We start from the raw sequence: 16,405 nt of genomic DNA, 5'->3' as shown, positions 1-16,405 counted from the left end.
CATGCCAGGCTCCTTTGTCCATGGAATTCTCCAGGCCAGAATACTACAGTGGGTAGGCATTCCCTTCTCCAGGGGATCTTCCCAAAATAACCTGAGATTATTCTGTTTGAGAACATTATAGAAACTATAAATAACATTCTTTAATTTTACTGGGATGTCTTACAACAGAACTCCATAATATCTGCCTGTCTGTCTGTCTGTCTGCCTGTCTATCTATTCTGTTCACCCAACCATCCATCCATCTAATCAACCATCCATCCATCCATCCAATGTGTATATATATATATATATATATATATATATATATGTATTTACCTATCCATTACAGCTATCTATCCATCCATCCATCTGTCTAACCAACCAACCAACCAACCATCCATCCATTGAGGACAAAACCAGAAGAAACATGCTCAATTTGAACACGAGAACTGTGGTCAAACAGTAGCAAGAAATTTCCCACAGAATACTATCTAATGTTAGAAGGGACTGCATTTTACTACTGTTTAAAGTAGTTGCAACTTTTCAATTAAAAAAAAAATACATAAACCATTCATGTCCTTGAAGATGAATGAGCTGAGCTTCTCAAGCCCTATGTTGAATCCTGCTTCCTCAGCCTCTCAGTTTCTTTACTTGGGTTATGACAGTCTTCATAGTTATTGGAAACATTCTAACCTCTGATGACAGCATATACACATGTAAGTACAGAAACTGTAAAAAACTGTAAAAAGCCCAGGCCACGGAAGTGAGCACGGCATACCTCGGAGGGGTGCGTTGTCATGGCTGCCGTCCAACACCTCTACAAAATCTCGGGTGCATGGTGTGCTGCTTTGAAGGCCAAAGTGGCTGAAGGATAGGGTGATGTGATTGACTGTAAGGGCAGAAAGGAAGACTGTTTAATAAAGTTCTGGCAAACAAAACCTACAGGGAACAAGAGTTCACCCCGATCCTTTCGCCTGCGGGTTCTCTGGCAAAGAACTGATGAATCTGACAGATATGTGCAAGACGACAGGGGAAAAGAGGAGAAGCAACCACCACTGTGCTAAAAGGTTTCTGTCTGAAGAGTAACTGAAAAGCTTTTAAAAATGTCCATAGACTTTGAAATGCTGTGCTGGTAAGAGAACCCTGGGGTGGGTTTCCTTCAAGGATGATGGGCAAAGAATCAGCTGTTGCTGTGTTTCTCTCAGAAGTGCTTTTCTTAATAGCTTCCTTAAATTCTGATTCTTTACCTGTGCTTGTAAATAAGATACATTTTCCTCCCTGGCACAAATATCCTAGCATTTTCTGTGTTACTCTAAGTCCAGAAGCAGGGACATAGAGGCTCAGTCATTTGTAAAGGAAGCTTTGAATTACTTGCAATATAGTCTGAGTCTGGGTCCATTTTCCTTTTGTTTTCTTCCAGGGTCTTGAATCTTTAGAATAGGATCTTTTCCTTTTGCTGTCTTTACACCAGTGAGCTCTTTCATCTAAGAGCTTTACAACTGTTTAGAAACTATCCTTAGGTGCAAGGCTGCAGGACTCAAGGCCGGGAGCTTCTTTATCCAAGGATTGGTTCCTGGCTGGCTAGCTACTTTCTTTGGCTAAGGGTTACATCACTGACCCCCAAATCATATGCAGAGCAATAAAGATACCCTTTTGTTAATGTTTAACATCCCTAGGAAAAATGTTAGAGAATATTTAAGCCAACCCTTCATTTGTCAGATTATCTAATGGGGCTTTCTGAGCCTAAGTGACTTTCCTATTATCACACAGGTCATTAATTAGAGAGTGGAGTCAAGAACTTAATGCTTTTCCCACATTATGTCTGAAGTCATCAATTTCCTCTGAAAACCTCAAGAAGAGCAGGGTTCCTTTGAAACAAGATTCATAATGGCCCCAGGGTCACCCTCCTCACAGTCATTTTGCTCCAGTTCTTGGTGGTCTCCTCATTTTCTCTGTAAAATGTGGACAGCAATCCTTACCACTAGATTGTTACCAGATCAGAAGGATTCTAGGATTCTAAAAAGAATACAATGTAAGCACTTATTAAATGCTTCTTCAAGGCCTATGCTAGGACTTTTAAAAATACATTTTATAACCAAGAAAGACCAGGCTTTATCATTAATTTCCACCTTAACTGAAGACCAATAAGCTCATGGCATTGCATCCCCAAAGTACAAATTATTAACTTTCTAGTCTGTGGTTCTTATTGTTCATTTATTCATTTAGCATCTTCTTGAGCACCTACCACAGTCAAGACAAATAGTCAAAAACTAGTTATTAATCCAGTATTTTTGTTAATCCCCAGTTTCACATGCCTGTCATTTCTATTAGGTTATAGGTTTTTGCTTTGTTATTTCCTTTGCTAGGCATTGAAACTTATAAAAAGAAAATTAATTAAGAATAAAGAGCAAAAATTACTTCCTACCAGATTAGGAAACCCTTGTTTTCATGCACAGGAGGAATTAGGACTTCCAAAAACAGGAGAGGAAGGCCATCAATTGTTACCAGCGAGGAGATAAGAATATGAGTCATTGCTGGACTTTCCCACAGACACCATGCATCCTGGATTTTTATTTTTGTTACTTACAGGGAGGCTGAGCTTGAATTATCCAGCTGCAGTTCTGATTGTTTGGATAGTTGTCCGGGAACAGTGGAGAGGATATAGTGTCAACGGAGTCAGTGAGGATGTGGCCGCCACAGGCTGAGGGACACACAGACACACACCTATGTCATACACTTTTGATTTCTGCTGATTCTCCAGAACAAGTATTTGAAGAATGAAAACATAAATGATGTTTCCTTATTTCTAAAGGGCATGTCAAGGAAATTCTCCGCCAAGGAAGCTGCACATGAACCATGAGAAAGTGGCAATGTATTCTACATTATAACAGTATTCTTCAATGACAGGAAGTGGGCAGTGGCAAAGAACAGATCAAATGGTTATGAACTGCCTCAATCTTTCAACAGAACTCTGGCATCGATTCATTTACTTTACCCATTTGTAAATTATAGGTACAGGGATAGTCTCTTAACAACTGACTTCATTTTTAGGAAAGTAAATACTCAATTGACGGAGACTTCACACGGGCAGTTGTGTGTTATCAGGGATGTGCAGAACCCTGTGGGAACAGAAGACGGAGGGTGCCTGCTGAGAGCGGGGGAGTGTACGAGGTGTGTCACAAAGGGGATGGTGCTGAAGGAGGAGTCGGGGTGAGGAAGAGTGGTCTGGGGAGAGGGCAGTCTGAACAAGATAGAGAGGAGGGTATGGGGATATCACACAGACTTGGCTGAAGCGTGGGGCGTGTGAGGAGAGTCGGGGCAATGCTGAGAAAAGACAGGCAGGTTCCGTCCCCATGGGGAACATCCAGAGAAGCTGGGGCTCCACTCCCTGGTTAGTGCGGAGCCGGGACAGACGATGGTACACTGAAGGTCAGGGTCAGAACTCGCTACTGCACACTGACTTTGGAGGAGTACGTGAGACCAAGGAGGCGGCTGTAGCAGCCCAGAGAAGACCTGTTGGGGACTTTTTTTGCTCTGAAGTGAAATATAAGTGATTAGTTAGAAGAAAAAGTGTTAAGAAACTGTTCTTTGAAAGAACTCTGTGATCAGTCTTGCTCTGCAGTCTACATTGCAACCTCAAGGGACCTCCATCCAAAAACTCTTCCTGGCCAGGGCTCTTTACTATGGAAAATGAGCAAGCGAGTCCACCGAAACAGATGAAATTACTAAAGAGACCACACTTATTTGAAAGGACAGGAATCCTCTGAAAAAAAAATCACAGGCATATTCAGCAGACAAGAGCCCCTCCAGCTCTAGGTTCCATCTCTGATGGTGGGTAAAGGGTTAACCTCTAAGACTACCAGGCAAAAGGCAGTGGATGGAAAGGTCTCTAGTAGAAAGTGGTGATTTAAGAAAAAGACAATGGAGTAGGGTATGGAGGGGTGGACACAATTCTGGGTGAGACAGCAGTTAAGACTTTGCCCTCCAAGGCAGGGGGTGTGGGTTTGACTCCTCATAGGGGAGCTAAGATCCCACATGCCTCTTAGCCAATAATAAATAAATAAAAACAGAAACAATAGTATAACAAATTCAAAAGATTTTTTTAAAAGGTCCACATAAAATCTAAAAAGAAAGAAAAGAAAAAGACAACAGAAAACAGCATTGATTCTTCGGGTGAAGGGCAACCACTACTTCAAGGCTTAGAATCTGACTCTATGTTACAAGTCTTGCAATTTATAGCAGTGTATCTCTTAGCATAAAATCTTAGATAAATGCTAGGTCATTTATCTATGAATGAATGAATTTGGATAAACACTTCTTTACAAGTGTGGCAATGCCAAAGAATGCTCAAACTACTGCACAATTGCACTCATCTCACATGCTAGTAAAGTCATGCTCAAAATTCTCCAAGCCAGGCTTCAACAATATGTGAAGTCATCGACTCTGTGGACATGAGTTTGAGTGAACTCCAGGAGTTGGTGATGGACAGGGGGGCCTGGCGTGCTGTGATTCATGGGGTCGCGGAGAGTTGGACACGACTGAGCGACTGAACTGAACTGAACCCGACGTTCAAGCAGGTTTTAGAAAAGGCAGAGGAACCAGAGATCAAATTGCCAACATCCGCTGGATCATGGAGAAAGCAAGAGAGTTCCAGAAAAACATCTATTTCTGCTTCATTGACTATGCCAAAGCCTTTGACTGTGTGGATCACAATAAACTGTGGAACATTCTGAAAGAGGTGGGAATACCAGACCACCTGACCTGCCTCTTGAGAAACCTGTATGCAGGTCAGGAAGCAACAGTTAGAACTGGACATGGAACAACAGACTGGTTCCAAATAGGAGAAGGAGTACGTCAAGGTTGTATATTGTCACCCTGTTTATTTAACTTATATGCAGAGTACATCAAGAGGAACGCTGGGCTGGAAGAAGCACAAGCTGGAATCAAGATTGCCGGAAGAAATATCAATAACCTCAGATGTGCAGATGACACCACGCTTATGGCAGAAAGTGAAGAGGAACTCAAAGGCCTCTTGATGAAAGTGAAAGAGGAGAGTGAAAAGGTTGGCTTGAAGCTCAACATTCAGAAAACTAAGATCATGGCATCTGATCCCATCACTTCATGGGAAATAGATGGGGAAACAGTGGAAACAGTGTCAGACTTTATTTTTTGGGGCTCCAAAATCACTGCAGATGCTGATTGCAGCCAGGAAATTAAAAGATGCTTACTCCTTGGAAGGAAAGTTATGATCAACCTAGACAGCATATTAAAAAGCAGAGACATTACTTTGCCAACCAAGGTCCATCTAGTCAAGGCTATCGTTTTTCCCGTGGTCATGTGTGGATGTGAGAGTTGGACTGTGAAGAAAGCTGATCGCCGAAGAATTGATGCTTTTGAACTGTGGTGCTGGAGAAGACTCTTGAGAGTCCCTTGGACTGCAAGGAGATCCAACCAGTCCATTCTAAAGGAGATCAATCCTGGGTGTTCACTGGAAGGACTTATGCTAAAGCTGAAACTCCAATACTTTGGCCACCTCATGCGACGAGTTGACTCACTGGAAAAGACTCTGATGCTGGGAAAGGTTGGGGGCGGGAGGAGACGGGGACAACAGAGAATGAGATGGCTGGATGGCATCACCGACTCGATGGACATGAGTTTGAGTGAAATCTGGGAGTTGGTGATGGACAGGGAGGCCTGGCGTGCTGTGATTCATGGGGTCGCAAAGAGTCAGCCACGACTGAGTGACTGAACTGAACTGAACTGAACAAGTGTCTCTAATCACACTTTTCAGTATGATTCTGACAACCTGTTTGAATACAGAGACCTGGAGGACAAAGACAGAGTTAAAAGCCCCAGCAGTTAGAATCATTGCAAACCATGTTGTTACACATTAAGTAGAAAGCTGGGAACAATTTCCAAGGACTAGTCTCATTTCATTGCAGCACCAAGAGGGAGAGGTAAGGACAGATGGTCTGCACCTTGGGGAGACCACACGGAACTTGCCTTGTCTGAAGTAAGCGCGGAACCCCCGGCTCTGTCTGGAAGGGCCAGACTGAAATCGCAGGAAGAGGCTGTTTCCGGAAGATATGATGGGGGTCCTCAGTTGCTGTCTTCCACACACACCGGCAAGGCGGGCGGTTGCAGAGCTTACACCGTCAAATGCCTACAAAGAAAGGCAACTGGGTACATGGTGGTTTAGGACTTCAGATCGGCATCCACATGGCCCTGTTCTGTGGAGTATCTATCTGCACATCAGCGACCTAGTGGAAAACACATTTGGACTTCCCTTGTAGTCCTGGTTAAGAATCTGCCTGCCAATGCAGGTAACATGGGTTTGATCACTGTTCATGAAGATTCCACATGCCACAGGGCAACTAAGCCCAAGCACTACAACTCCTGAGCCCATCTGCCCTAGAGCCAGTGCTCTGCAACAAGAGAAGCCACCACAATGAGAATCCATCACACTGCAAGGAAGAAGAGTCCCTGTTCGCAGCAACTAGAGAAAGTCCATGCGTGACAATGAAGATCCAGCACAGCCAAATAATAATAATTGTTTTTTCTTAAAAAGAAAGAAAACACATTTGCTGGAAACCAGTGCTTTATTCTATGTCCACTCAGGTTCGTCAGAATGTCTGACTCTTTGGTCATTTCTAGGAACTCTTCAAAGATTTCAGTGGGAGTTTCTGTGTCAGAGAAACTCACCATGAGATCCCTGGATGTCTATAAATGCCATGCCTTTCCCCGCTCTCATCCTCTCGTGACTCCAGGACAGTCACATCATGTACCATTCTCACAACATGTGCTGATGCAGGAATGAATATTGGCGCAAATACATGAGAAATAATGATGAGGAATCACTCATTTTCAGAAACTCAGCATTTGCTGGAACTTTTTGCTCTTCATAGGAAGAAGAGAAATGGTAGAATTCTTTCAAATGATATAGTGATATGAGCCTGATTTATTAATATAAAATTACCTCATTATTTTAAAATATATAGAGTCCTGTGTCTGTTCAGTTCTGTGCTGGGACTTGGCTGACCTTCCATATGAGCCAGTGGAATGGAGTTTACATTGTAGACTCCCCACCCTACCCCGCTACCCCTGCTCCAGATTGCTGAATCAGTATGTGAAACTGAATTTTCTCATTGCCTTGGAACTCTGTGTGTCATGGATTATAGCTCACCAGGCTCCTCTGTCCATGGAATTCTCCAGGCCAGAATACTGAAGTGGGTAGCTGTTCCCTTCTCCAGGGGATCTTTTCAACCCAGGAATCAGACCCAGGTCTCCTGCACTGTAGGTGGATTCTTTACCAACTGAACCACCAGAGAAGCCCATGGATCTTTAAGTCAGGGAAAATAAGTTCCTTTTTTTTGGGGGGACAATAATATTAATAACAGCAATCATTCATTAAATGTTTACTCTCCATTCTAAAGGAGATCAATCCTGGATGTTCATTGGAGGGAATGATGCTAAAGCTGAAACTGCAATACTTTGGCCACCTCATGCGACGAGTTGACTCACTGGAAAAGACTCTGATGCTGGGAAAGGTTGGGGGCGGGAGGAGAAGGGGACTACGGAGAATGAGATGGCTGGATGGCATCACCGACTCTGTGGACATGGGTTTGAGTGTACTCCGGGAGTTGGTGATGGACAGGGAGGCCTGGCGTGCTGTGATTCATGGGGTCGCGGAGAGTCGGACACGACTCAGCGACTGAACTGAACTGAACTGAACTGATGTGCCAGAAATTGGACACAGCCTTTCACATATACTATCCCATTTCTCCTCCCAAGACTCTCCATTTTCAAGAAGAAGATCACAAAGGCACAGAGACCTCACTAATGTCACAAATCACACAGTTCCTAAGAAGAACAAATACCATCATCAACAGTACACACACTTTTAGAGGATTTTTACAAGTCCATGAACTCACAAAGGCAAGACTCTTCTAGTTTCCTTTATTTCTCTCCAAATTCAGAGGCCTGGTGAGCAGCAGATACTGTTCCACCCCTTTCTAAGCTGTATCTTTTATTGCAATCCTCTTAAGTCAAAATAAGGACAGTAGAAAATAAAGATTAGATAGAAAATTCAGAAAATCACATGAATGAGCCATTTCCCTGGGGATTCTTTGAAAAAGCACATTTTCTAGGAGGTCTCCATGTTTCCAACCTTCCTACCCAGATAGTCAGGAATCACAGGATTTTGGCTGAAATTCACATAGCTGGGGCATTGCTTCACAAGGAATGGAGCCAAGATAGAGTGTTTCCAAATGTCCCTACATCAAAATTATATGCCAGTGACACCCTACATTTGATTAGCATGCTGTAATTTTATAAGCACCACTGCAATACTTCTAAACTAGTCTTCAACACTATGTGATTTTTTTTTTTTTTTAGTGACAAAAGTGAGACTTCAAACTGTGCTAGCTAATAAACTACTGTCTCATCTGATGGGCAATAGTGACAATGGAAGCCAGTGACCCAAGATCAAAGAGCTAGTGAGTAGCAGAGCCCAAAACTTAATTCTTCTCTCTCTAAATTCTATATCATTTCACCTTACTTCTCTTTGGCCACCTCATGCGACGAGTTGACTCATTGGAAAAGAGTCTGATGCTAGGAGGGATTGGGGGTGGGAGGAGACGGGGACGACAGAGAATGAGATGGCTGGATGGCATCACCGACTCGATGGACATGAGTTTCAGTGAACTCCGGGAGTTGGTGATGGACAGGGAGGCCTGGCGTGCTGTGATTCATGGGGTCACAAAGAGTCGGACACAACTGAGTGACTGAACTGAACTGAACTGAATAGTTATTAAGTTATAAGTTCCTAATTACCATTTTATGAAAGTATATGACCTCAGGTTATTAAGGAGAGAGCTGAGTCTTTTTCTTTAAGTTTGTAATAGCAGTTCTTTTATTTAAGAGTAATTCTTAACACTCGTAATATCAAATCAAGTTTTAATTTATAAAATTATAAGAAAGAAACTGGAGGGAAGAAAATATGAGAAAACTTGTTGCTATTTTTAAAAAGTCTGAACTCATAAAAATTATCAATATACATTTCCTTTACTTCCATTTAGTTTCCAAAACAAAGTTAGCAAATTATATTATTGGCCACATGTATAACATATTCATATAATTTATTTAAGTCTTACTATAGTCTTATTTAAGTCTACTGCCAAGGGTTTCCTAGGCCTGGGAATTAATTTTCTAATCTGTCACTTAGGTGGAAAAAGTCAGAGAAATACACAACACAAAAGAAACAAAAAACTATACAGTACAACTAACTCATTTCTAGGTAACTCTAGTAAAATAAAAATTTGAATAAAATTATGAATCCACAAAAGACAAAGTAGCCACCATCCCTGGAGTTCCAACTACAGAAACTCTAAAAGCAGAGGCAGACCTGGTTAAGTATTAAGTAGTAAGCTAAGTTCTTCTGGAAGTTAATCAGTATCTTGACAAAGTATCCTGAGTTTGTCAAATTTCCAGATACCAGCAAACACATTCAAAATACCTGAGCTCACCATTACCATACAAATATAAGAGATTTTTTTTTTTAAAAAAAAGAATAGAACCAGGCAAATAACAAACAGCAAACGTCATATATTCACAAATGAGTAAGTGAATATATATGTAAGAGTATAGGACTGAGGTTGCGGAAAACCGAGAGTTGAGAAAAAATGTTGCTCCTCTCTTGTGGCATGGGTTGTATAAATGCACAGCAGGCATGATGGCAGGGAAGAGGCCATTCACAGGGGGAGGAGGACAAGAGGAACTGCTTTCTGGGCCCTGTGGGCAGTGGAGGAGGTTCCATCAGGCGGGGACCAAGCCACACACACCTGCCCAGGTGCCCTCTTGCCAGCTGTGCCAGCCCTTCACTAGCACTGCAAGAGAAATAGGAAGGCAGAAGGTGGGCAGAGGGCTCTGGACCCACCCCCAGGTCCCAGAGTATCCAGTATCAGTACCCTGAGCTGGGGCCAGAACTCAGAACTGAGCCAAACTTCTATGAACTTCAGTACTTGATGTTTAAAATGTTAAGGAGATTTGAATAAATATCAACTCCCTTTCAAAGTTCAAAGTGTCAACTCCAGCACAAAGTGATGGGAAGGAAAACCTTTCGGCTTAGAGATTAGCACTCCTTTCTCATAATATGCATGGATGCCAAAGGTCAGAGTCCAGAGACAATTTGAGAAAATAAAGGAGCCAAGCAAAGGGAAACTTTCACCTTTCCATGTACTTACTGATGATGGAAATATATATTATTTAATAGTATGCATTATTTAAAAGCAGATGGCAGAATCCCTTTTAAAGAGAAAAAAAAGAAGGTAAGTTTATTTAGCAAAACACCCTGGCAGGTGCTCAGAGAATGATTGCCATGGGAGAGATGCCACGTGATGTTACTGTGGACAAATCTTTCTCTATCCTTCAGCCACCTAATCTGTACAACGGGACTGAAGGAAATTGTAGTACATATTGTTCATCAGATTTAAGTGACTTAAAGACATAAATTCTCATGTACACATTTTTTTAGTGGAATCTGGCAATAGAGCAAATGTAAAAGCCAACTCTTTCACTTCCAGATAGCTACCTGAGGTAAACTCTTGTATGATTGCATTAAAAAATATGGACAATAATGTCCCTTGCTATAAGGGTTGCCCCAACACAATATAGAAGTGCATTAACAGTGGAATGGGTCCATGACTCATGGTATAGAGGAGAATCTTGTATAGTGGCAAATACAGTGAACTAGATCTGAATACACCACAGTGTAGAAAAATGTTCAAAACAGGTTGTTAAATGAAAGGAGTGAATGGGAGAATAGGTGTCATGTTGTATTATTTACATCAAGTTTTAAAACATGCAGATCAATACTACATATTGTATGTGGAAACCACATACCATGAAAAAGTACCAAAACAGCCATGGGGATCATAAACCAATTTCTCATAAATGGTCTCCCCTGGGCTGGGGGCAGGGACTGGAATCAGTGTGGTTTACCCATGGGGCCTCACTGTATCTTCAGCAATTCACTTCTTTTGGGGAAGAAAAGAAAGAACTTGAAGCAAAGATGGTAAAATATTGAGAGTTAGCAAGTAGAATGTTTTTGTTCATGCTATACTTTACATGCATTGTGTAGTCTTTTCTGTGTACTTAAAATACTTTGTAATAGAGTTTTCAGGAAGGAAGAGAGAATCTATATAAAGGAAATTACAGGAAATGTAGACTAAGATATACTTACAAAGACACTCTTCCAAGTATTATTATAATAAGCAAAAAGTGACTGAACTGAAGTGGTCAATAATAAGCTGGTGGTTAACTCAATTCTAGGGTGTCCATGTAACTGACTAAAGGGCCAAAGAAACTGTTTTTAAGAAGAAATATATTAAATAAACTAAGTGAAAAAGACAGGGTACAAAATGATGTGCAGTATTCTCTTAACTCCCTTTGTGTATGTGGGTGTAAGTGTGCGTGAGTTTGCATGTGTGTGTTTCTGTAGGAAATGAGCCAAAATGTTAATTGTCTCTGCATTGCAGTATTATAGATGGTGTCCATTTCGTATTTTTTCTTTTCTGTATTTTAGAAATTTGATATGAGGAACATGTAAAACTTTAATAATATATATATTTAAAATGTTTATGTGTTTAGCCAGGCAGACACATAAGTGATCCCACACAGAGACATGAAAATATGCTCTTCATATAACTGAACTGCAATATCAAAGCCAGATGGACATTAATGCCATTTAATCTAGCCTTTTGCTGCCTGACAGGACTCTATCAAGGATATGGTTTTTGTTTTAAGATCTACAAGATATCTGTTAGCTGGCCATTATCTACAACTGTAGTCCAGACCTCAATCCAAGCTATAGGCTCAGATATCCGACTACATTCCAGACAACACGGCTGGTGTGTCCCATCAACCATGGAAATCATTGTCTCAAACTGAAGTCCTCGCCCCTCCCCCTGATTCCTCCTGCCCCTTCACTTTCTGCCTTACCCCCTCTATGGAATGGAGCCTTATGTTGTGTTGTTTCTCCCTCTGCTGTGTCTCCTTCCCTCCCCCCCGCAAGTGTCGTGCTGTGGGACTTCATCCCCTCTTGCCTGGGTCACTACAGCAGCCTGAAACTCCCCCTGCCTGAATTTGTGTCCCCCTTTAATTCAGTCTCCAAACAACCACCACCGTGCAATGTGCTTCCTAAAATATAAAACCTGACTCAAAAGGAAGGAAGAGTATCCCAGTCAATTTTAAGAACATACTGAGTAAGCACTTCTCTGGTGGTCCTGGGGTTAAGAATGCACCTTCCAGTGCACAGGGCGTGGGTTTTATCACAGGTCAGGGAACTAAGATCCCAGATGCCTTGTGGCCAAGAAATCAAATACATAAAACAGAAGCAATACTGTAACAAATTCAAAAAAGACCTTAAAAGTGGTCCACATCAAAAATCTTTTTGAAAAAAATAAAGTGTACTGAATAAAGACGAGCATCACAGGTGCTGCCCTACTGAGAACCAAGGACAGTGCCTGATCCAAATGCAACGTGTAGAACTGCAGCCCACAGCCCTGGTGACAGAGTGAGTTGTGGCCCCCTCACTGAAACACTCAGCGCTCATAGCGTCACAGCATGCACATGATGAAGGGAAAAATGAACATTAGCTTCCTCAGAAATGTTTGCATTTTCATTTCTAGAAACTTGAATAAGTACTCTCAGAATGTTTGTGAGTAGGAGATGGGAATGCACTTCTACTGCATCTATCTTCTTCTTTTATTAAGTTTCATCTTTCTCAGGGAGAAAATAAACCCACTATATATGTGGGTTAAAATTAGCATAAACTGGAGCAACAGGAAACTATTTTAATTCGACAGCAATACACACAGCACGTTTTACATTCCCCAAAGTATGCCAATGCCATCTTAACTTCAGAGTTATGCTTTCCATGCAAAGAAATTGTGAATGTATATGAATATGCTTTTATTTTCACTTACTGAACTACCATTTTCTCCTTCTCATTTGTGAATCTTTTCTGGTATGAGAATAACTCACTTATGAAGTGAAAACATTCACTGAGATGATACAATGAAGAGCATGTAAAAATTTTATAATATATATTTTAAGATTTTTTTAAAAATACTTTAAGATAAAATGAGTCTGCTCGTGAACTAATCAAAATAGTTACCAATGAACTGGGGACTGTGGATCCAGGTCTAAGGTTCATAATTTTCAAAAATGTAAGTTAAAGGGACTTTCCTGATGGTCCAGTGGTTGGGAATCCACCTGCCAATGTAGGGTACACAGGTTCAATCCATGGTTCAGAGGATTTCACATCCAGCGGAGCAACTAAGCCCGAACACTTCAATCACTGAGCATACGTGCCTAGAGCTTGTGCTCCGCAACAAGAGAAGCCACCACAGTGAGAAATCCACACATAGCAGTAAAGAGCAGTCCCTGCTTGCTGCAACTAGAGAAAGCTGGCATGCAGCAAGGAAGACCCAGCGCAGCCAGGAAATATATAAAGATATATATTTTTAAAAGATAAATTAAGACCTTTAACATAGCATGAGTAGTAACAAAAGTAGAAATAATAGTAATAGAAAAATCAGAAGCAATAGCTAACACTTATCTGTACCAGACACTGTGATTAATGCTTTAGGTGTATTTTTTAAAATTCTTTCTTACAATTTCATTTTGCAGTTGGTAGAACTGAGGCTCAGAAGACATAAGTAACTTGTTCACAGTCACACGCCGGGTAGTGTGGAGCCACTATACAAATCCCATCTGCCTGACATCTGATCAACTATCATTAAAACAACCAAAAAGGTAAAAATCGAGTTTTACTCATTGACAACAGAATATTGAGAGATCATGATTCTAAGAAGCTAAAGTGATATGTCCGTAGTCTCCTTAAAAAAATCCTGGGAAACAGAGTTGAACTCGAGTCTCTCTTCTCTGGACCTACAAGCATGCATCCTTAAAGGCATTTCAGAACGTCTCATTCAAGGCCTGGGTGGGTTCTGGAGTGGTTGGCAGCTGTCATGCATTCCACCCACTGCACATGCGCGGGATTTCTGGCATGGTTATCTGAGCAGGCTGGAACAAAGGGTACAGGGGCCAGGTTGTTGCTGTTCAGTTGCAAAGTTGTGTGTCCAACTCTTTGTGACCCCATGGACTGCAGCACACCAGGTTTCTCTGTCCTTCACTATCTCCTGGAGTTTGCTCAAATTCATGTCCATTGAGTTGTGATGCTATTTCATCACTAAACCTAATATCAAAATCCCCGACTCCTAACTCCTGGCTCCAGTCTTGGATCCAGATATCCATCCACTCCTGATGTTTTTCTGGTATAACACAGCCTCCCTGGACCAGCAAGGCTTCTTTCCTCACCTCACCCAGGCTTTTAACCTAGTCTTTAGCCTTAACTTTAATTCATTCTCGCAACACGTGTGTACTGCTTGGATTACTTTGAAGCTTATCGGGGTCAAAATGTGTGGCAGAGGCTAAGATCTAAGGGTACAGAGGACATTCTCATCAGGGTGCAAGGTCAGTGTGTAGGATGAGAGTCCGTGAAATGTATCCACATGTGCCATACATACAGGAGAAGCTAATATGGCTGCAAATGGAATCCCCATTAGGGAATGGGAACTGCGCCAAGACCGAGGAAATATTAAGTGATAGGGAGGGGAATCTGCCAGGAAATTATCCAAGCTGTTAAAGCCATAAATGTAGGTAAGGAAGGAAATGGAAATATTACTCATTATAGCAGCTTTTCTTGCGGGTGGGGACCGGGAGGAAGCATCAGTTTCCTCTGTCAGTGATATTTTCCAGCTATGCTCCTCTGAAATGAAATCACAAATTCACAGGCACATCTGGTGTCAGGTCTCTCTCATTCCTGAGTCTTTGTTCTACGTGGTGGCACTCCAGCTTCACAGTTTACAGGAGACAGTAAACTTTGCTAATTTGCAGGGACTCAGAGATGACTGGAAATGTTGGTAGGAAAAGAAACCCAAGAAGCCCATTTTATTCTTAAGAATAAACAAGCATTTAAAGAGATTCTGAGCTAAAACGCAAACAAAACAAAGCTCAAAACAAAGCTTGGGTCCACAGACTGAGGACACTGGCTCCAATTTAGTTTTGTTTTCCCTTTGGGGATGTAAAGTGCTGGCACAGTTTTGGTAACTCATTTGGCACCGGGAGGCAGGATGGCTAAATGGGTTACTGAAAGCAAACTATAAAATAAAATGTTTAACAGATTATCAGAGATCATCCTCAATCATTATCAGATTCCATCCTCAAATGGAAAGTCAGTTTTCTATGGTGAGAAGTGAAGGAGAAAGGGAAAATACAAGACGGAGAGGACAGGAAAGAGATTGATTTCTGTCATGGATTTATTTTTAAAATAAATATTTAAAGAAGGACTGTTTAAGAATTGTTTCTTTGAAGTACTGACTTCTATCCCTGTGTCTTTTTGCTCAGTTTTAGAAACAATGAATGTTTTCAAAGGAAACACATCATAGGTAGGGTCTTAAATAAAAACAAAGATACTGTGTTTCACATTCGCCTGCCCTGAGCCTCAGTGTTAAGTAATGTGAACAAAAACAGAACACTGTGGCTTTGGGGTGGGGTTGGGGGTTGGGGCGCTCTGGTATTCTGTAGTTCAAATCCAACATTTTGCTTTCTTTCTCCTAGAGTAGCTTTAGAAAGCAAATCGTGACTCAACATGTGCCGCGTTTTTTTTGGTCCTAGGTCCTGTATCCCTGGCGGATATTCTCTTCAGATGAGAGGCTGGATCAGGGCTGTGGGCTGCTCACTTTCGTCTGCTCCCCACTGGTTCTCACAAGGCGGACATTCCATTGTGCTGAGCAAAGAGGATGCTGGAATCAGAGGCTGGAGTCTCTGGGGCCAGTTGTCCTGCTGTTCTGGCTGCTCTCCTTCCCCCCTCATCTCACGCCGGACTACAGCTGCATTTCTCCGAGATCAATAAGAGCTCTCGGAGCTACGTGAGTTTAAGGCTCCGGAGAGAGCCTCTAATTAAGCAATTAAGCTTTTGGTCGGAGGTCACTTTAATCCTCGGCCTTCGTGAAAGGAAACCTAATGGGGCCGTGTTCGTGCTGACCGTACAGTTTTGCTCAGCCGGTGGGTCCTGCTGTCGCCCGAGCAAGAAAGGCTCACAGTGTGTCATTGAGGGAAGCCAGAGGTTAACAACGCCAGGCACTCAAAGTGACTGAGCAGAAAGTGCACTCACATCACCAAATTAGTTGAAACCTGAATGTAAACTGAGCTTTCTGATGAGTTTCCCCACGATGTCATCACCATTTCAATAGCAGTCAAAAAACCCAGTTTCTCTCTTGTTTTCATTAGAGCAGCATGCAGTTCTAGAAGACATGCTTCTGCAATGTTATCTAAGTTCTCATGTGGCTCAAAAGATTGAGAT

At 41.9% G+C, this 16,405-nt stretch overlaps 1 protein-coding gene across 1 annotated transcript in view; it reads right to left on the bottom strand.

Moving 5' to 3' along the window:
- Window positions 1-16,405, bottom strand: part of CUBN (cubilin) — a 271,996-nt gene that overhangs the window by 123,444 nt on the left and 132,147 nt on the right. Inside the window, exons 32-34 of the mRNA XM_055429374.2 lie at window positions 5,983-6,142; window positions 2,567-2,680; window positions 758-868 (exon numbers count right to left, since the gene is read on the bottom strand). Coding sequence (XP_055285349.2) covers window positions 758-868; window positions 2,567-2,680; window positions 5,983-6,142 — 385 coding nt within the window. The remainder of the gene's footprint in view (window positions 1-757; window positions 869-2,566; window positions 2,681-5,982; window positions 6,143-16,405) is intronic.

The sequence above is a fragment of the Moschus berezovskii genome, chromosome 15 (genome assembly GCF_049115385.1).
Source record: "Moschus berezovskii isolate FMDL1 chromosome 15, NW_MosBer_1.0, whole genome shotgun sequence".
Taxonomy (NCBI): domain Eukaryota; kingdom Metazoa; phylum Chordata; class Mammalia; order Artiodactyla; family Moschidae; genus Moschus; species Moschus berezovskii.
Note: the sequence above shows the minus strand (reverse complement) of the source record. Positions and strands in the feature narration are given on the sequence as shown.